We start from the raw sequence: 21,595 nt of genomic DNA, 5'->3' as shown, positions 1-21,595 counted from the left end.
AAAGAAAGAGAGGATGAGATGACATATGATGTGCTGGAAACCAGAGTATTTTTTGAGGAAGTGGCTTTCACACTGCCTGGTGAGAATGCCTAACAACCAGTTTTCTCTCTTTTCCTTAGACAAAAACGATGTTTCTGCTGTCAGAAACCTGATTCACAAAACACTCTATTTTCCTGAGAAATACCATCTCAGCAGCCCCTCGCAGGATCCTGCTGGAACTGATTCTTCTGCCCACTGCAGTGGCATCCAGGATCCCTTGTAACAAGAAGGCTGACATCTTTAATGCCAGCACAAGCTCTTCTGCAGCCAGAATTGGGCATCTGATGAAGATGACTATTCTTTCCCTATCTGGTGGGGACTTCAAACAGGAAAGGGTCTACAGGCTGGGAAGGGATGTTCTTGGCTATAAGTTTGCCTGTATGTAGTGGGTTGGTTTGCCTTTAGATGAGGCAGCTACAAAAACAGAAAGGGCCAAGGATCCTGCACATAGGCCTCCAGTTGCCAGTTTCCATATTCCTCGCTAACTAAAGTGCTCCACTGGTCACTGTGAAGGAGCAATGAGGTCACAGATGGAGAGAACAGCTGAGCCAAGTCTCCATGTTGACCTATTCTTACAAGTACATCAGTGAATACTTTTGAGTTCTTAGAAGGATCACGGTGCAGGAATTAGAGATGGAGGATCTGAGTTAAAGTGCAGGCATGGGCCTTCTCTCCCACTTAGGTGTATTTAAAGTAGAGCCATGCATTGTTTGTGTTTGCTTTGCTGCTGCTCTTCTACCAAGCAGTTTCTCACAAATTGCCTGTTCTGAGTAGCTGGAAACATGCCCAACTTGCACTAATAAGGTGTGGAGAGATAGCAGCTCCAGCAAACCCAGCTCTAGTCAAGAGTCATTGCTTGTCTCCATCTTCTTGGGCAGGGTGATCCCAGAGAAGGCTATGACTAAACAAAACAGCTGTGAAGCAGTCAGTAAGACCAGTCTGACTTAACTGTGGATCTGTGGTGCTATGAGAGCTTGGCCATCCCATAGTAAGCAGTGGAAATGCCACTCTTGCCTCTTGTTGTGGAGAGCATCATGCTTTGAGTCCTGCAAAACTGAAAGAGGTGGGCTGGAAGTGATGTTCCACAGGCTGGCATGAGGAGTCTGCTAAAGGGGAGCTCATTTGCAAATGTCCAGGCATGAACCTTTCCACATGCTGTTGTTACTATGCTTTTCCCTCTCTTAGCTTGTCTCTTTCCTAACTCAGCTTGTTAGGAAAGGGGCAGCATGCTCATCTGCTGGCTTGCATTGATTATCCCCTCTCACTTGTGTGATATTTTATTGGATGTGTGTGATGGATGGAGCTGTCCCTTCACCCTTCCAGCAGCCTGAGTCACAGCAAATACAATTCAGTGATATGGAGCAAGTGGCAGCATTTAAAGATCCTGCAGGCAGTTGAAAACCTGCTGTGATTTACTCTGCAAAATATCCAAGGGCAGCCCTAACTGGGAGAAAATGCTTTGTATAGAGAAAAGGAATGTCTTGCCCTTGAGTGAAAGTGACTATTGCTGAAGCAGCCCTGTGTGGTAGAAGGGCAGGATTTTACATAATAAGCCTTAGCTGTTCTTTGCAGTTTCCCTCTGTAGATTTATATAAGCTTTTCAGAGGACAGTGCTGTCCCCTGCCTTTGGTAGCAGTGGAAGTTGGAGCATGGAGCAATGAAATGGTGTGACCTGCTCTGTACCTGCTAGCTTGCTTCTCAGGCCACTGTATCTTCTGACTAACTGCAGTAGAAGTTTCTCTCCATTTTAATGGCCTTGCTGAGAAGCATTTGTAAATGTTCTCCTGTCATACTAAGTGCTTGTGTAAAACTGAACCCTTCAGGCGGGACCTTTCAAGTAATAATAAAGCTTATTAACAGTGGTGTTGAGAGCAGCAAGGCTGGAGTCTGTGAGCTGTGGAGAGCTGATACCACAGGGACCATCTACTCGTGGACTAAGACAAAGAGTTTGTCTTGAAGCTGTTTGGACCTAACTGTAACCTCAATAAATTGTCAGCTCTTGTGACACTGAGATGTGCAGCCACCCATCCCAGTAAGAATCATCACCATTGCTTCTGGAAAATAAGGCCTGGCAGGGAAACAGGATGGCCTACACTCAGAACAACTAAGTGCTGTCTTTCCATGCCAAATATAAACCTTTATTAGCAACACCAAATATAAATCTTTATTAGCAGCACAAGCACAAGGGCTGTACAAATAGGTGCATATGGCTGGAACTGTTTTATGCAAAACAAACTTTGCTGTACAGGTTGAATGATTTCCAAGAAAGGAAGGTCAAACTGTTGGACTGTTAATTGTTGAGAAAGAATGGGAAACGGTTGCTGAGGAAGAGATGACATTTTTCTAAAAACCATCTTTAAAAGAAAACAGGGCAAAAGCCTTGCAAATATTGTGCACCCCAACCCTCTTTTATTGGTCTGAGGATAAAATTGCTGTGCAAGCCCAGGCAATGCACACTATGAAAAGCAAAGGTGAGAAAATACAGACACTACAAAAACATCTGTTCCCCAAAACTTTTCAGCTTTTAAAAACCATTGTAGAGGAAAAATACTAACATTTGAGGGCTTCCCCTGACAGTTTTGTTTTGCGTGCAGCACATAATAACTTGCAGATGCATTTTGCTCTTGTGCCCCTTGTGCGCAAGAGAAAATGAAAAGTGTCTACATCTGTACCATTCCTTGGCCAAAAGATGGCTTTCCTTATTTTTTCCTGCCTTGAGCTCCTAAGTGCCAAATACTTGAAGTCTGTTACTCTGGCTACTTCCACTGGCAACAGTTTTTCTGTGAAGTGTCCATCTTCTCAGGAAAGGAGCCACTTAAAGGCTCTGCTGATGGAGTTACATTATACTTTCTTTGTAACTAATTGTCTCTTTGTCCTTGCCAGCCGACACAAGCCACAGAGTTGGAATTTGAAGTTGTTCCTTCCCACGCAGCAGAAAATGTTTGCTGTATTCTACTCTAGCAGATTGGCAAAACCTGCTGGTGCTGGGAAACTTTTCAACAGGGACACCTTTGCAGGACACCTTTGTATGTCCCAGTGCCAGCACACAGCAAGTGAGGAGTCTGACAGTATTTTCAGGCACTGGGGGTATTTGCAGATAAATGATTCATGGCTTTGGTTCTGATGGTCAATTTACTAGCAAAAAAATAAAGGGAGAGGGTTGCCTTATTTTCCTGAGACATAATAAACATGCTCTCCATCCCTGCCTTTATTTTTATGATCTTTCTGCTATAATTTAGTTATTTCTATAACTCTTCAGGTGTATCCCCTGGCATGTGCCAGTGGAGTCTCTTGAAAGGAGGATTGAATGCAAGCGTACGTGTGTGGCTCAATGGTCGTCAATGCCATAGCTCACCTGCTGGGAGTGAAAGAAGGAACAAGCCTCTGGGAATATGGATCCTGCAGCTCCCATTCTGTTCAAAACCAAGTGACCCCAAGCTCCTGGAAATGGTCATGATTGTGGCTTTGACAGAGTGCATGTTCTTAGGGAGGACAGAAGTCCTTCTCCTCACCCTGGGTGTGTAGCACACTGTTCCAGAGATTTGCCATGGCTAGTGTTTCCCTGCAGACTTTGCCACAACTGCTGTGCCCACTCTATGAGAAAACAGCCCTGATAGGAACTGACCACTAAGGTGGTTCAGAGAGATTTCCCTAAAATAATAACATTCCATTTTTTATATTGAAAGAAAGGCCTCATCATAAGGAAGCCAGTGTTGGACACATGCAGGATGTGCCTATGTCCTGCTCTGAGCTGGCAGCTTGTACTGAACTGCTTTCTGTATGAAAGTGTTAGCATTTTTTGATCTTCAGTGAAAAAGACCTTTAGATTATTCCTCTGTTCCCTTTATATCCCAAAAGCAATAGAGATGACTGGAATTTGGACTAGGGAAGTGTATCTGTATAATAGGCTTTTCCAAGAGAAACTACAATTAAGACAGTCTTCAGCCTTGCCAGCCCACTCAAAAAAAATACTTACTCTGCTTCCCAGTGTTGGAATACTTAAAAATTATCATGTTTGTAGATGGGAGTTAAGTTGGCTTCTTTGAGATGTTGTAAGTCCTATTTTACAATCACATTTTAAAGCCAAGACTTCCTTCTTTCTCAATGGAGGCTGTGTTTCAGATGTAATGACAAACATGCTTTGGAGAAAGGAAAATGTTTGTGGGCTAGAATTCAGAATACATAGGTCAAATGCAGTAACAGTGTGTTATTTTATGCCAAGTAACCTGGGGAGATGAAAACCCACCAGGAGCTATGTTGGTGTGGAAAGCAGGTACTGGCCCTGCAGGATTAGACTGTGATTTACTGAATGGGTTGAAGTGAGGTGTCTGCCATAGCACTACGACCTGCAGTTCTCATTTGGTCATATAAATGGGGCTTTTTTCTGGAAGTTCTGTCTGCAGCAAAATTGGATGGGGAGGTTCCAAGATAACTGTTGTCAACATATTCCTCAAAGTCTGGACAAAAGAGACTTCTACTGAGTGGATCTGTGCGTCCAACTGAAGGAGGAAGGTGAAGAGCATGTCTTCTGCCCTGGAGCTGATTTCAGAACTGCAAAAAGAACTCCCACTAATTTAGTGCTTTCTTGGAAACATCCTCTCTGTGACTGAGAATTCATGCATGCAGTTGTTTACAACAAAGAGGAAAGGCTGGCAAGATTATGGCACAATGTGGGATTGTAGCATCCAGGGTACAAGGCAAGTGTTAAAAGGATTCTCTAAAAAGGAAAGAATCCTTTTTGAAGGGAATTCATCACTTACCAGTGTGAGCAGAAAGAAAGGAGGATGCAAAGAAGGAATCACTAAGCAGAGAAAAGAGGAATAGATAGTGCTGGACATTTTCACCTAGTGTAGCACATTAATTCACAGATGAGCCTGAACTGTTAGTGGTTTAGGATAGGAGGCATGTGAACCACAGAAAGGCTGGAGGATGTTCTGCATGTGAGCAAAAGCAGACATATAGGAACAGCAGCTAGTGTGCAGTATCTGCAGGGCTGCAAGTGACAGGCAGTAGTCAAAACAGAATTGTCAATTGAAAGTCATGGCAGTTTTCAGTAGGATCCCATCCAACACTCCTTTAAAATAATTGGAAAGATTCCTGTTGGCTTCAGTCTGAAGGCTCCTATTCACCTACACCCTTGCCCTAGCCAGGACCCAGCTGCAAAACTGACACCAGGTGCTGCTCTCATGAGGAAGCGGCCAGGACTTGGAGCTGTTGGTGGCCCTCCCCTTCCCATGTACTTCTGGGCACCAGCACAGGCCAGCAGAAGCTGTCAGACACTCTGGAAGGCAGCAGAGATCTGCCTGGGCATCAGCAAAGCCCAAGAAAAGCCCTATGGTGATCCACAGGGAAGCAGGGCCCCATATGGGCCTCACAAAGCCTGGCAAAAGCCCTGGGACACTGAAAGGCAGCAGGGCCCCTTGCAGGGCAAAGCAAAACTCAGCAAATGCCCCAGGGCACTCTGGAGAGAAGCAAGGCCCCTTGTGGGAATGACAAAAGCCATCAGATAGGATTAGGTGGTTGTGGTTAGGTGTAGGGTTAGGGATATGTTTGGAGTTGGAGTTAGGGGTTAAGTTTTGTTATGTGGTTTGGGGTTTAGAGTTAGGAGTTAGGTTTAGGCCTTGGAGTTTGGGTTTAGGGGCTGGGGTTAACTTCATGGTTAGAGTTTAGGGTTGGGGATTATGGTTAGGTTTTGGGATTAGGGTTTATAGTTAATGTCTTTATGATTAGGTTTCTGTCTTGGGTTTAAAGTCACATGATAAATGTTGGAGTTATTATGTAAATTTAGGGGTTATTTGTAATGTTATGTTTTATAGTTAGGCGATCAATATTTGATTTAGGTGTTAAAATTAGCATTAAGTTTTAGAGTTTGTTTTAGGGGTTAAATTTAGGATTAGGATTTAGTGCCTTACACCTTAGATTTAGGGTCATTGTTAGGGTTTATTTTTGGGTTAGGGCCAAAGTCAGCTTTTGGGTTGTGATTTAGAGGGGTTTTTTAAAATGGATCATAGAAATTAATAAGATTTGTAATGGACATGGCATCTGTATGTATAGATTATTTGCCCTTGTTCTACATGCTGTTTTTAGAGGGCAGTGAGAGTTGGAAACTGGGTGAGTTGATGGATATAGCAACAGGTGTTTTGTCTATCACAAGGATTTTGTGAGCAGAATTGGCCCAGGCACCACATAGATTGCAGCTAGAATACAAGATGGTTTAGTACAAGTGTGAGCTATCTAGAGTCCTTGAGAGAGATTTGAGAAGCCAGTCAGGCATGCAAGTGATACAAATCCAGAAGGAATTACTGCTACTTGGGAAGACAGGCTCATTGAGCAGGCATGTTTTCCTGACTAAATGAGAGAACCATTGGTGTCACTCAAGAGATTCATGGAAAGCAGTTCATGCCGCCAGAAATAGATGCACAAGTAGAAGAGTAGCAGAGAAGTCAAGGAATGTATCAGAAGCTGCAAGATATGATGACTAACAGTAAAAGTCTGCTGCTTCTAGGAGCAGCAGATGCCAGTCACGCCAACCATTTGCTGGTAAGTGAATCCCAAATCATATCAGCCAGGCTTTACTCTGATGTCCTTAGCATGTGTTAAACTACAGCATACAGCTATAGAGAAAAGAACTAACAGAAAAAAAAAAAAAAAAAAAAAAGGCAAAAATGCATACACACTTGTTTTTGAGAAGCACAACAGGGACAATGACCAGTTTAATAAAAAAGAAAGAGAGTCAGCGGTGTTTAATCCAGGAAAATAGGCAAAATGGGGTTGTCATAGCATTTTAAAGGTGGATAAAGGTATATTTTGCAGTTTGGATAGTGAATCAGTAGCCATGAGGCATGGAACAAGCCCTGATCTAGTGCATTTTTCCTATAGCTAGTTAAGAATAGATTATGTATTTTTAATACAGCTGTGCTTTAGTATAGAAATTAAAGAGAAAAAAAAAAAGAAATTAAATAAACTCAATTGTTAAGTGACTTAATAATCACCTTTAACATTCCAGATGAGTTCACAGCTCTCTAACCTGAGCTGATACTACAAATTATCATTTTGTGCAAGAGAAGCAAAGTTGATGGGCTGTGTGATGCCAGGACTCGAGGCTGGTGATGTGTCTGTGTTTAAACACTGGATTTCAAGTTGGAAGAAAGGAGCTGACAGAGCAGAAGACTTGGTGCTGTAATTCATCACAGCATTTGAACTGAGTGGCAGCAGAGGGAACAGGGATGCAGCTCTAGCAGCTGGAGTGCAGAGAGGAGTGGCCTGGCCAGAAGAACAGGGTGTGCAAGTCTGGTTACAGGGTATACACCAAGAGATGGTAAGCATTGCCATTCATATAATATAGCTTAGAGCCCAGAGATGCAATGGCAAAGCCCAAGCCCCTGTCAGTGCTTTAGGCGTCTGCACTCAACATTTCTGTGAAGCTTTCTTAGAACTGAGAAGTCTAAAACTGTTTTTGCCACAGTTTTCTCAAGAAAATACTTCTGTTCTGCTTTGAGCCAGCAAAAAGCAGCAAAATCCAGCTTCCCAGAGTACAGACAAAGAGAACAGAGCCCTTCTGACAAAGAAACAGAACTGGCATGCTGACATTGAGGCAACGAGAAGGGAAACATTTGTGGTAATCTTTGGAGGGTTTTGATGTTCTGTCAATAGAACTGGCGATTGTTCACAGAGACTCTCATGTGAACAGAGTGTGTTGTAAAGTCATTAAAGGGGTAGCATAAATTTATAACAGAACCAGAAATTGGAGTGACTAGGGCCAAATAGCAGAACAAGAACAAAATCCCCACTCGGCACATCAGGACAAGCAAGAGGGTCCACTGAAAGGAGGGATATCTCAAGTTGAGGCACTCCCAGTGACAGCTTCCAGCACCCACTTGCCTTTTTCTCACTCCCCATTGAATGCCTCAGCCTAGAACTCAGCAAGGTTAGGGGCATGGGAGCCTCACCCTCATCTCTCTCTCATGGCAGCAAGTCTCCAGACATGGGGAATGCAGCCAGTCACTGACCAGGCTCTTCAGAGGCATGTAGGAAAGGCAGCTCCTCACTCAGTGCTTTAAATCTCAGGAATCCTTCTTCCAAGTCGATGCAACACTAAAGAAGGAGAGAGACAGTTATTTGCTGGACATTTCGGGTAGCAAATCTCATGATATCTGTGACTGGAGAGAACCTGTAACACCTCTCTGGGTTTGTAGAGACCTTACAGTTTTCCTTGCCTGTCCCACATACGGCTTCCTTGCTCTAGTTCCCTGTAGTGGGGTTCAGTCTCCAAACCCTTCACACATTTCCCTCCCTTCTTCCAATGACCCTCTCTGAGTTGATATCCTCACATCACTCAGCTATTCAACCCATTGTTTTTCCTGTTTGATGAGCCTGGCATGTGGCCACAAATGTGTGGCAGGCAGGAGGCAGCTTGCTGCAGCCATATCCTGAGCCACTCAGGAGCCAGGCTCAGCAGAGCACTGATCCTGAGCCAAGCTGACAAAAGGACTCTTTCCACTCGTGGCCAGCGAGTGTTGGACGCTGAATGTGATCACAGAGCTGCATTTGGCTTAAAGCAAGGGCACAGCTTGTTCTCATCTGCCTTCAAAGGGCAACTTGGGTCTAACTCGTGTCTTTTCATGTCTCCTCTTCAGTTTCCTCTTGCTGCTTGCAACTTGTACTGAGTGTTTTCTTTCTTGAAACCTTTGATAAGGACTGGAAAGGAATCAGTGACTCAGAGATACTGCACCCAGTCAGGCAGCTGTGTGACAAGCATTGCGCTGAGAGACCAGGACATTAAGTAATTCTGATGCTTACAGCAACCAGATCTTGGAGAGCTTCTTGCAATAAGCAAGGAGCTGTTCCTTACCTTGAGAGACAACAGAGTCTGGAGGCCAATGCAAAACTCCAGCATTTCATCATCTGAGAAGAGAGAAGAGACTGATCAGGCTTTAGAGTATGTAATATTGCCTCATTAAAAAAAAATTGTGTCTCTCCTGTAAAAGGATATGAAATACAAGAACATCTGATTCATAAATTTTTATGAATCAATATAAAGCAGATAAAAAATAACAAGGAAAAGGATGAGTTAAACACACCAACATTAACAACCAGATAGTAGCAATGACAATAATAAATCTCTCTCTTCTGCCACTCGCTCATGAGCCTTTAAAGGAGCTATTTAGGCACAGTCCTGAAGATGTCAAAATGAACTTTGCAGCTGATAAGAGAAAGAAACCATGATTATCATGACTACTCTAAGATAAATTTGAGGGAGTTTATGTGATTGTTTGAAACTTAATATATCAGAAGGGACTTGTGAGATCCCATGAAACATACTATGGGCTGTGTAAGGGAAGGACAAAAGGCAGAAGGCAAGCAGCAGGGTGAATCAGGGGAGAGCAAGCATGGGAAAATGGAGAGGAGAGGGGCTAAGGGGACATGCAAGCAGATTATTGGTTCAGTTGTCTGACCAAAGCCTGCACCTAATGGCTGCAATCTAGCCAATCTTATTAAATAATTTTATTAAGTTTTGGTTTTTGTTTTTTTTTCCCCATGTAACTTGTCTGTCCTACTCATAACTGCTGCAAGTCTTCAGTGTCAGCAAGCATAGAAGATTCCAGGGGTTAAAGTGGTATCTAAGGAGGAATTCCCAGGTCCTGGAGTCTGCAGGAATCAGCAGCCACTTGTCATTAACACTTCTGCTTGCCCTGTAACCAGTGGCTGTAATTTATAATTTATTTATAACCACATAAGTGAGAGCACTGTGTGCACAGGGAGATGTAAGACATAGGTGTAGTAATTCTGCTCCTTCCAGGCCGCCATTTCCATGTTCCAACAACATGGGGAGTAGGTAGTAGGTATGGGGTAAATTCACCTGTGCTGGTACTAATGCAGATTCCCCATGAAGGGAGAGAACAAGCAGAGTGGAAACCAGGAAAGAAGAGCAAGCTGGAGTTTGTAAGACGAGGAAGCTCGTTCTAGATAACTTAGGAATGTGGGAAGAATGTGCATGAGAAGAGGGAGCAAGGGAGACCTTGGAAGATGAGCAGGACTCATTGAAGATGGCGAAACAGATTAAAGCAAGAAGGTAAAGCTGGAAGAGCAATAGGGAGAAAGAATGGGGGAAAAAAAAGATAACCATGTTGTTTTCAGGATATGCACAACTTGATGTAAGTGCAGAACATGCAGCCTTTCTGCCATTTTCTGGGCCTGCCTTGTCTCCTATGGCCCCTTCCTTCAAAGGGTCCTGCTTCAGGACACTGAAGGAGACTCAGCACTCTGGGGCTTGCAGGTTCTTTCAGGGTGCTCCCTGCAGCAGAGGCAAAGGAGCACACAGAGAAGTACTCTAGGAAATAAGCTGTACCCTCTGTTACTTTCTCTGATGACTTCCAGCCAGCCAGAGAAACAAGTGCCCAGTCCATAGGAGAACATAAGGCACCAGAGGATTAATCAAGCCATTTGCAGAATTTTATGAAAAGTCCATTTTAGAATTGAAATGAAAATTTTTCATGTCCTTAGTTAAGACTGAAAAAGCACCTAATTTCTCCCCAGTTTCAATGTCTTCTGTCTTCTCTGTAGTCTAACTCTGCCCTTTTCCTTTGGTTACATTGAGGGTATTCACCATGTATGTTGGCCTGCAGTGGAGGTGGCCACATCACCAACCTTCCACCACGTTATGCTTTTTCCAAAGGTCCGTTAAATGCCCTTGGCAGGGCAAGAGGGATACAGGAGAAACAAGGGAGAAGAGGGGCTGGCACTCTCACCTACAACCAGTGCCGAACACAGCACTGTCTCCTGGCCAAATTGCAATTCCAAATGTTCTACTCGGCCAACAACACTGGGGATGGGAAGAGAGAGGTCTCCACAGTCCATGGCAGACACTTCTTCCAGCCTGTGGGACACAAGAGGTGTTACTGCCTCAATAGGAGGAAAACCAGGACTTCTCACTGTTGGCAGTTCTTCTGGGTCTCACTAGGAACAGGCCCACAAGAGAGAGAATCTCTTTCATACCGTATGTCTGGAGGCAGATTCAACCAGCAAAACCTCAGCACCAGCCACCAGCTGGGCAGCTTTGCCTTGCAGGTCATGCAGGCAGGATTACACACCACTGCCTCAGAGTCTGGGGGCTGCACACACCTTTGCCAGTGCTCTAATGCCTTTCCCTGTAGCCCACCCTCTGCATCTTCCCCTCAACAGCCATTATCACTGGGGCTGGGAATCCAGAGTGCCTGGGTTCTTGCCATGGTTTTTCCTTTAGCCATCCCTCCTTTTATACTGTGCAAAGACTTACCCCAGCTGGTTTAAACACCTCTTGGAGATGAGGTTTGGTAGACACCCAGTGTTAACGGTCGCTTTCAATGCCTGACCTTGGCACTAGAAAAAACAGCAGATAATTACTGTAGGCTCAAAATCAGCATATTCACCCCTCCAACTGTGTCACTTGGACTTTCTGAGCAACATAGCCAAGTTGTGGTGCTTTATCCAGTAGTCAGAAGGCAGGAGTTTCATCCAAGACAATGGTGGTTTCCCCAGTTCTCTGCAAATCACTCTCAAACACTTATTTTTGAAATGGTCTTTCTTCATTTGTGTTTGATCGCCCAGACACTTATCTTAGTGACGTTAACTTAACAGTATTCCAGTCAAGAGATCCACATTTAGAGAATTCAATCATAAAACCAACATGGACTTTGTTAGCAGAGCAGTAATATGCAAAGGTTTTCTAAAGGAATACAAGCATGTGCTAGTTTTTCTGGGTTTCATCTCTCCATTTCTTCTGGTGTCGCAGGGAACAATGTCCCAGAGCTAAACGTTTGTTCTCAGTAGAAAAGCTGCCAGAAGAAGTCTGAAGGAGAAGCAGGAGCACCCAGGACAAACACACCTGAAATGATCTTGAATTTAAGGCAGTTCCCAAGATAACTGGCAAATCCATGTGACTCCTGAATCCAAGAAACAACCTAATAAAGATATTACTATTTCGTGTAGGGCTTACAGCATATTCCTATATAGCTCTTTAAGGATATAAGACATGATGTTACAATAGTCACAGCTGGTGTCATTTAGCAAAGGGGGAGAATGTGCCCTGCACCCAAGTAACCTGTGCATGATTTTACTGGAATAGTTCCCAGTGCTTTGCTCATTTAATTTCTTTACCCCTTTGAACATGAAAGGGAAAAGAAGATGTGGTTCCCATCTGGTTTTTGTCCCCTCTGCAGAGAGGTCCTTAATAGTAGGCCTGAGGTGATGAAGTAACAGCAGGTTACATTTATTTTAGGGGTCTGAAAACATAGGGTCATCAATAAGAATTAGGTTGAGGAAAAATAAAAGAGGAACAGGACTTAGTAAAGGAACTGGAAAAGATGGAGTAACTGTCATCTACAAAATACATCTATGGTACCTAATAATACCTATTCTTGATGGCCTAGTTCTTCAAGGCTCTGTCTTACACCACCGCCCAAAAAAAACCCCATCAATAAAACCCCACTCACAAAATTTTCCTTTTGGGGGGCTCATTGTATTCCTACTATCGTTTGTGTTTTTCCTGTGATTCCTTCTCTTCCATCCACTATGGCACTCTGTGACATGAACCACTCAGAAGCAACAACACACCTGACACTTCTTCTCTACTCTTATGCTCAGTCCTGAGAAGTTTAAATGCTTGAACACCTTAAGCAGATCAGCATGGCTATGAGGGACTCAGTGCAGCACCAGCAGGATCAAGGAAAATGTCTCAATTTCTTGATTTCTTATCTAAACCTGTGTATGATTATTAATCATCACTGAGATCTACATCCAGTATTTCCAAGATTTCATTTTCAAAAACGTGCTGTGAGCCATTAGAAAGAAGAAAACAACTCCTGTGAGAAATACTGGAGTGCAATTGCTAAGGAATCACTTGGGAGCAGCAGTGTTGAAACGCATGAGCTGCTGTTGTTATAATAAGCCTAAGCTGTATCACTAGGCAGATTACTGAGTTTTGTTTCAGAGCAGGCTGGGAAATCTGTAAGTTAGAGTCTTGATAGGATATAACAGGACAGTGATTATTCTGTAGAAAACAACATTTAATCTCATTGAGTGTACACAGCTCTTCACCACTAACCATTTCCCTAGAGAACTCACCAGGAGCCCGAGGAAAGTCCTTGGCCCAGCGTACCAAAAATACAATGCAGGCAGCTCATAAGCACTGCAAGGCTTCTTGAACTAGGAGAACTTTTCATCACTTTACCCACTCTCATCTCTACTCCAGAATTTTCAGTCTGTCACTACCAGTCACATTTACTTTTTATCTAAATGTCAATTATGGGAATTTCCAAGAAAAAGTGGAAGGGGAGTCAGTGAGGATCACTATAAAGAGCTGTGTTTTCTGAAATTATGTCAGTCCCAAAGTCAAGAAGCTGCTTTAGCAAACAAAAGGCAGATCAATCCCAGGTTGCTTTGGCATAGAGAAAAACTGGCCTTCTACAGCAGTGAAGTTTTTCAGCATCTATTTCCAAGTCAACAAGAGACAAGCCCCACCACAAAAAATAACAGCTTGATTTTATGTTGCAGATGCCAGTTGTAACTAGTTTTCCAAAGCGCTTTTCAAAAACTGTCACAAAAAGGAGCAATTCTGCTAAAGTACCATCTGGACAACCCACCTAAGCAAATAGAAGGGTGAGTGACAGCAATACAATTATAGACTAGGTCTATTGTGATCTCTGGGACTTAAAAGGCCTTAGACAAAGGGCAACTAAAACCTGTTAGAGTGAAACCACTTACTGCCTGAATCTCCATGTACCACTGAAGTCTACATATATTTGAGTTTATTCCTTAGTCAAATTCAGTTACAAGTCAGGTGATGCATTTGTTACCACTTTGGGATTTTCAGCATACTTCCCTGTGTGTAAATGGTATATTATCTTTTCTCAGGAGTCAGGGGAAAAAAAAGACTTCTCTGGGGCTGTGCTCCATTTCTAATAAAAACTGCACTATAATCAAGCAGTTCTCCAAAAGGTACCAGCTCACCTCTCTGGCTCAAATAAACTGGCAGCCTGAGTCCTATTTCCTGCCACAGCTCTGTTACTGACAGGAGAGGCTTTTTGAAGTTCACAAATGTGAACATCAAAAGCAGCAAGACAAAAAGAAGGGTAGGAGAGCTTCCCTTCCTTCAAGTGTGACAAACAGTGACTGGCTCCTAAGAATGGCAGAAAAAGAATTGCTTGTGCAGAATTCAGGGAGCGTTACATGCAGTGTTAGATCTATTTCCTTGCTTGTGATGCTCATTAACCTTCCTCTGTGAGGGTAAGTAAAATGTGGGTGACAGCTGGGGTTCAGTGCATTAGAAACACAAAAGGGAATGACTGGTGGACTGTAATGCTGACTTAGCTACTGCCCCTGGGATACAACACCTGTAATGCCTGTCCTTGTTCAGTGTGCATGCCTGGCAAAAACCCTGCCCTTTATCACTAAATTTTCCTCCTGCAGAACAATAAGGAGAGGCTATTAAATAAAAAGAAACACCTTTATTTGCTCAAAAACAGGCTCCAAGTAATTGGAGAAATTACCCTGAGAGCCATTCATCCTACTAGTCTGTCCCCAGGTGTGGTTATGTTAACCCAGACATATTAAAGTCTAAAATGCAGGGTAAGCAATGCCTAACTGCAGCAGTGAAGGCTGCAAAACAAACCAGACAGTGGCTTTGCTTGGTACTGAGATACCTGATCTAAGCCTTTCAGAAACTTAAAAGCAGACTGTGTTCCTATCATAACTTAATGTGCTAAATGAATTTTCAAAGGTATATATGTTTTTCTTGGAAGTGACACCTTTACACTCAGATATAGGAGACCTTCTTTAGGATAGTTAACTGAACTGAAACCAGCTTTAAAATGGGTTTTATACAACAGGTCTGTATCTTGGTTAGTCTCATCTGTATGTTACTGTGCAGCTCTAACCATCGAGTTCTTGTCCATGGGCCACAGTTTTTGGATGCACTTTCTCTAACTGCAGGAGCCAGGGAGTAGTGTGCTCTCCTGTACAGGAGGATATAAAAAGAAAAGGAAACTAAAAATACTGCTTCCATCAAGAGATGCAGCTGAGCTAATTTGGAGCACAGTTAGCCACTTTCTGAGGAGCTCCTTTGACACCTGAGAGAATCAGACTGGACTGGAATTAGTTAATTGTAAATCAGCTAGAAGCACCTGTCTTCAAGTGATAAGGAGACATTTCTTGCTTCTACATGCAGTTATAAAATACCTCATATCATGGGAAAGCTGGCCTTCAAAGGAAGGAGATGTGATTAAAGTAATTTATGTTCAAATATGGGCAACTAGAAGGCATGTAGCAGAAAGACTTTCCTCTGGCTTTTCAAAAACCTGCATCCAGACTCTAGGAGAGGCCATGCATGAAATCTCTTCTTTTTGGCTGCAGCTGGCTTTGCAATTTAAAACTCAGCATGGCCCTTGGGAAGGGGGCAGCTGGAACTCTGAGCATTTATCATCACTTTGAAATCAGCAGCACTGTGTTGTTGCCTTACCTGGCACTGTATTAGCAGGGGTGAAGTCTCTTTTCTTCTGTCTTCTCCCTTTTCCATCTTTTCATCCTGGTCTTTTGCCAGCGGAGATTGAACCCGCGCAGACTGACCCCTGGTCTCACCCCGCAGCTTGTTCAGGTTGCCTTCCAAGAGGCGCCGCTGGACCACACTATGAGGCTGCTGTCTCCATCACAAAGAAAGAGAAATCCTGGCTAAGGACAAGGATATTTGCTAGCTCAGGGATGTAAGTTGGAAATGCCTGACCCATATGATTGTCCTGATGAAAGACATGGTTATTGAAAAATCTTTCTTTAAATCCCAAGATTTTTTTTTTGGTAGCTGCTAATTTGGTGTTAAAGTGTTGGGATGTCTGTGGCCGGCAGGTCTCTGGGAGGAGAATTATTGGATGAGGAGAACATGCCTGATGCATGCTCTCCCCACACATATCTGTTCCTTCAGCTAAACATGCACTGGAGAGTCTCATTCCTAATGCAGTGCACTGCCTGCTGGGTGTGTGCTGACATCCCACCAGGCACACTCACACCTTCCAATGTGGGAGGCCACGAGGAGAGGAACGTAGCATGTGTGTGATGTACTTGTGGGCAAGAAGGCAGGACTGCAGATATTTTAGGTGTACAAGCAATTATTTGTAGTGAAGCAGAAAGATCCTTGAGGAGGAAACTAAAATAAGCTTCTAATGTTCCTTGGAGTCTGTCTCTGCTCCCCACCATCAGATGCTCTAGATTTTGCCCAGTATTGATCCATCCAGTCCCTGCACAGCTACTGAATCAACAGTGGCAACACCAGTGAAACAGGTGCCTGTTGGAGGAAACAGGTGCCTGTTGGAGGTAGCTTTGTCCTTTCTCCATGTACTCAGCTCCGCTGCCCTTCTGCAGGAGAGCAGTTGCTCTGATCTGGCCATGGCATTCCCAGTAACTAGTCTGTTTGAAGAAAGGCAAACAATCTAAAGGGTGCTACAGCTTAAAATGTTGTTTTTCTCTCTCTAAAGAAAAAACAAATTGTCATCTCCCAGGTGGTGCAGCAGTTTGATGCAGAATCTTGTCAATGGGTAGGCCAAACACCTGAACTAGACCAGATCTGCCAGTGAGCTGGGCTGCATTAGCCCCAAAGATTACTTGTGTTTCAGACTAGCCTCATGCGTGGCCAGAGAGCTGAGACCAGAGAAGTGTACAAGCTGCAATTTGAAGCACCCTGATTTGTCAGATTTGCCCAATGGTTGGTGCAGGTTGGTTGTCACTGGCTCTTTGGTCACACTCAGCATTGCTCTTTGCAAGATGCCATGTCCCTTGTGCTTCTGCTTCCTTGCCACTCAAGGGGTGAGAGTCAGATCATTCACATGCTGTATGAGAAACATCACAGCAATTGAAAAAATGGGGAAAAAATATCCCTCTCTTCCTGGTTTTTTCCCAGCCTACTGTGCTGGCCCACAGCACAGCTGGCCCTTGTGCTTAGCTCCCTAAATACTCTGAGCACAGTGCCAGTTTGGCTGCCAGCTAACATCTGGGCCATGGGAAAAGGGCAGGGAACAAACAGCAGGTCTCCAAATTCCCATCCTCCCTCCCGCCTCTCACAATCTGGCATGCAAAGGACCTTTCCCCCTTCCTGCAATGTTTCCCACAGAACCAGAAAGCTCTTTGCAGCTGCCACCTCTGTCCCCTTCTTGTCACTCAGGCTGGGAAGAGGCCAAGTGCTGGTGGGGATTAGCTGAGCTTTGGGATTTCGGAGGCATCTGATTCAAGAGCAGACTCCCAGGGCCCTGCCTATCTTCTCTTTCACCAGTGACATGTGGAGAGAGCGTTGTCGCTCTTGGACTGGTCAGAAACAATTAGATTTAGAAGACGGTAAGGGAGGATGTTGTGAGTGTTGTGGCCAGGAGCTGGAAAGCATGCCCACTCAGGGCACTTAGAGGGATCAAAGAAGATTCTCAGTGCAATTTAGGGAAGGTTCTGGTTCTCCAATGTGAAACCTCCAGGCCTTGCAGTGATTAGTGACATTGTATGAGCTGGGGATCTTGATTTTTGGGAGGTGAGAAGCCAGGTCTTCAGACCTTCTTGGTACTTCCAGAATATTTTAGCTCATGTAGATACTTTTTTTTTTTTTTTTCCCATTTAAAAAAACCCCAAAACTGTTCATGATTTTTGTTGCAAAGGTGGAAACATGAGATCTCCACAGAAATATATAATTACTTATTACTGGAGACATGATGGGCCCATCAAATTGCAGGCATTTCTGGATGCGTTGCATAACCTGAGTGCACACCCAGAATACACAGAAAAGAATGGCAAAAAGTAACAGCCTGTGACTGCAAAAGAAAGGAGATATTTTATTTCAAATTATATGAGGCCTTGCTCTAATTTTATGCCATGAAGCTGCCACAGCTGGAGTCTCTGGCTTTGTCAATGGAGACCTGTTTTGGGGAATTAATTAAACTTTCCTCCCAATGTAAATGCTATAGGAGTCAGGGGTGTTTTACTCTCTCTCTCCAAATCAAACTCTCCAGCACATCCTACTCCTGCTTCATTTTCAGTACATTCCTTTTTTGTATTCCTATCCTCCAGGAGGGAGCCAGCTCAATTTAGGAAAAAGAGATGGGGTTTTCATAGTGCTGGAGAAATGTCTAGAAAAACAAACCAAAAGCATATTTGGGACTCTGATTTTCAGCACCCAAAGATCAGAGCGGTATCACAGTGTCCCACTGAGTTACAGGAACTGCTGAATCCCACTTGGAAATATAAGACCTGGTTCTTCTTTTGCTCCAAGTTAAAGCAGAAAAGGAGGTACCACACTGACCCCAGGTATGGCACTGTGCATTGAACTTGGCACAGTGGCCACACTTTGTTTTGTGCCCTCTAACACCAAAGCAAAATGTCCATGTGAGAAAAACACATCATGCTTTATTCACTGCTCCCTAGGTCCATGGTAAAAAAGTTTCAGCTGTTCTGTTATGGACCAAACACAAAGTTTGCAGTGGGCTGCAGTGGCCAAACACTGTCAGCACACGAGTTCTCCTGCCTGGAATGGTTAATTCCAGCAGGAGAGCTCCTCGTGGCAAGTGATTTAGACAAGGACTGTCTCACTCAAGGAACCCCTTAGGGCTTCAGGATGCCAGTTGTCACTTTGAGGCATGGTGTGACAGGAGTCAGTCCCAAAGCAAAGCTGGCAGATGTGTTTCTGCCTGCCTTTGTGGCTGGGCTCAGCAAACACGCACTAGAAGCCTCCGGAGTGGCTCATCCCCATTCCCTGCCCAGGGATGGGCCCGGGCTCATGCCCGGCTGTGCTCTGGAGGGGACGCTGGAGCTGCAGTGCTGCAGGCCCCGAGGGCCAGCACTGGCTCTCTGGGCTCCAGAAGATTCAGAGCTCCTTCCCCATGGGGAGGAGAGTCCCTGCTCCTCGCTAAGACAGCACTGATGTGACACAGCTCTCGCCCTCCAGCCATGACTGTGCGCAGGGCCGGAGGGACAGTCCACACCGGGCCCTGCTGACAGCCATGAGTGCGTCTGCAGAACATGAGGCGACAGCACAGGGGGACGTGGAGGAGCCACCCTTGACCCTGCCATGCCAGTAACTCCCAGCAGCTGCTGAGGGAGCTGAGGGGAGGGTGGTGGGAGCACGAGAATGTGGCACTGACCCCTCATCCACAAGCCGCTGCACCCAAGGTTTCAGCAAGGAGGATTAGCCCCCACTCAGTGCCAGGCACCTTCTGGTCCCACACACATGTGGCCCTGTGCCACTGCCTCAGGAGCTGGGAAATGACTGGAGGCACACATATGAGACCATCTGTGGTGTTGCTGCGATTGTCTGAGGATACAGAGGGAAGCACAGACTGCAGGGAGAGACAAGATCTTTTATGAAACCCACTGCCACAGATGGAATAAATGCCTCCATCACAACCAGACGTGAGCTCTCTTTTGGGAAAATGGTTTAGACCTCCACATCCTTGAGCAGTTTAACTCTACAGTGGAGAGAAGTTGGACAGCAAAACTGCCAGAGCAAGGAGAATATGTGTGCAGTTGAGCCAGTAACAGATCCTCTGGGAATCTGCTTCCAGCCTCGGGGAAACCCTTCCAGACTGCCAAGGCTGCTGGAACAGACCTCCTTCCCTGATGCTCCCTGATCCACGTCACCACAAGGAGATGCCCACAGGCCTCTCTCCAGTGCCTCCTCCCCAAAGGAGTCATCCAGAGTGCCAGGTACTGCATCTGCCTGCCTGCCTGGTTTGCAGTCCTGCCTTTGCTTGCCCCTCCATAAATCCAGAGAGTGGGGGGAAGAGAGAAAAATGCAAAAAAGTGACAAGGTCAAACATAAGTTTCTCAGAATTTCATTAATTGTACTTTCCTCCCTGGTGGGTCCAGAAAGCATTCTGTTTTAGAACTGGATCATGCAGGAATACATAGGGGCTTTCAGAGATGTCCCACATGGAAATATACATGTCACATGAACATACATAGGTATTGGGTGAATGGAAATTTGGATTCTGGAGAGTCCTGCCAGTCTAAGTCTGCCTGAGAAGTTTGGTTCCTATGGGGAGGCACAAGAAGATGGATGCAAGCAAATGGGTGTTTAATTCTTTCCCCTCACCCTGAACTGCTCCTAGATGATCCTGAAGGGAAGTTTCATTTTTGCTGAACCTATGATCCTTTCACAAATCCTGACAGCAACTCCCAACTGGAATGAAGGCTATTAGGAGGACCCTCTCCCAAACGTGGTCCCCGTGGACTCACCAGATCCTTGGAGGTGCCAAGTCTTGTCAAGCCATCCAGGGGCAGCAGATCAGCAGAGTCCTTGTGCACAAACTGGGTGGCCTGCTTGAGGCGCCTCTTCTGTTGCAGAATAGCTTTGTTCCTCAGCTCCATCTCACACTCCTCTCGATCCAGCTCGGGAATACCCTCACTCTGCTTCTCCTCCTGGTCTCCTTGCCCCAGTGGCAGGGGGCAGCTCTTCCTTGTGCTCATGGTGAAGATTCAGACAGAACAGGTCCTTCTTGGTGTGCTGGGGTATTCCCTGAACTCGTCTGCTGGTGTTTGCCCTCTGGAAGCTGACTCAGTCTCTGATCTCCTTTCCCTTTCTCTTCCTCACGGCTCTCCTTCTCTTTCTTTCTCTGCCTTTCCTCCTGCTCTCTTAGTTATAACTCACCCATCTCTGAAGTGTCTCGGTGCCTGTTTCTCCCTCTGTCCTCTCCACTCCTCCGTATCCCTCTGCTCCCGCCTCTTCCCCTCCCTCACTTCTCCTGCCCTGACTGCAGCTTTGCCTCCTCCAGTCCGTGGGTCCGTGTCGTAATAGAAAAAGCCGCGCGTCAGAAACCGCTTTCCATAAATCACGGCAGAGCCGGCAGGATGCTCCGGCTGGAAAAATCCAGCAGCAGAAGGATGACCCCGCTGGATGCTGGGGGCCGGACTTACCTCGGCGGGCTGCGCGCACGCACCGCGCGTGTCCGTGTCCGTGTCCGTGTGTGTGCCCGCCTGTCCCCGGCTCCTGGGGACACGCTACAGCTGCCGGCGGCAGCCTGCGCGCTCCGCTGCCTCTGCCAGGGGGCTTTGACGCTTCTCGGTGACTGGCAGCAACTCGGGTCAGCCTGGAAGATGATGCAGTGCCTCGGTAAATGGGAGAGTATCCTCCTCAAGGCTCCTGGCAGGCATGCCCAGTCTCATTTCTGCAGAGAGTGTCATGCCTTTGCAATAGGCTGCGCTGAAGGATGTTTCTCTGTAGCTTGAATGAAATGCTGAAGGTCTAGTTTCTGCTTTCAGCCAAGGCAAATGTGTTGTGCCCGACTCTGTCCTCCTTCTCATTCCACTCTATCGAAAGCAAGCCTAAAATCACTGGCTCGTTGATACCAGCAGACTTGGCTCCCTATTTATACCAAAAGAGTGCTGGTGCTGCTGCAGTGTGGGATGTCTGGACCAGAGCAGACATCCTTTCTGTCAGGGGAGACAGGACATGGTAGAGCTCCCTTTTCCAGCTTTCTGTCTCCATTTTGGCCTGCTTGAAACTATGAATTATAACTTGAACTGGTGCTGTCTCATTTTGATCCCTTTTCTCTGGTTAATG

General features: G+C 45.3%; 2 protein-coding genes across 3 annotated transcripts in view; one reads left to right on the top strand and one right to left on the bottom strand.

Moving 5' to 3' along the window:
• The window catches only part of ITFG2 (integrin alpha FG-GAP repeat containing 2), a 13,478-nt gene extending 9,243 nt beyond the window's left edge, over positions 1-4,235 (top strand). For both annotated transcript variants that reach the window (XR_014953344.1, XM_021548809.3), the window contains exon 12: positions 120-4,235. Coding sequence is in view for 1 of the 2 variants with exons in the window: in XM_021548809.3 (XP_021404484.1) it covers positions 120-262 (143 nt within the window). In the remaining variant the exon portion in view is untranslated. The remainder of the gene's footprint in view (positions 1-119) is intronic.
• On the bottom strand, positions 2,149-21,595 carry NRIP2 (nuclear receptor interacting protein 2). Its single transcript, XM_021548812.4, has 6 exons — positions 20,272-21,595; positions 15,533-15,709; positions 11,315-11,397; positions 10,788-10,915; positions 8,891-8,943; positions 2,149-8,133 (listed from the first exon to the last, which is right to left on the bottom strand). The coding sequence occupies exons 1-6, from the start codon at positions 20,500-20,502 to the stop codon at positions 8,041-8,043; spliced, it is 765 nt and encodes a 254-aa protein (XP_021404487.1). The 5' UTR covers positions 20,503-21,595; the 3' UTR covers positions 2,149-8,040.

The sequence above is a fragment of the Lonchura striata genome, chromosome 1 (assembly GCF_050655825.1).
Source record: "Lonchura striata isolate lonStrDom1 chromosome 1, ASM5065582v1, whole genome shotgun sequence".
NCBI classification, from domain to species: Eukaryota; Metazoa; Chordata; class Aves; order Passeriformes; family Estrildidae; genus Lonchura; species Lonchura striata.
The sequence above is the reverse complement of the archived record's forward strand: the minus strand, read 5'-3'. Positions and strand labels throughout refer to the sequence as shown.

Bases quoted from the DNA above. Each gene is read 5' to 3' on its own strand.
- NRIP2 (XM_021548812.4), bottom strand. From the start codon at position 20,502: ATGAGCACAAGGAAGAGCTGCCCCCTGCCACTGGGGCAAGGAGACCAG. The intron at 15,710-20,271 runs GTGAGTCCACGG...TGATGGAGACAG, and splicing joins TTGGCACCTCCAAGGATCTG to CAGCCTCATAGTGTGGTCCA. The intron at 8,944-10,787 runs GTGAGAGTGCCA...CTCTCTTCTCAG, and splicing joins GTGTTCGGCACTGGTTGTAG to ATGATGAAATGCTGGAGTTT.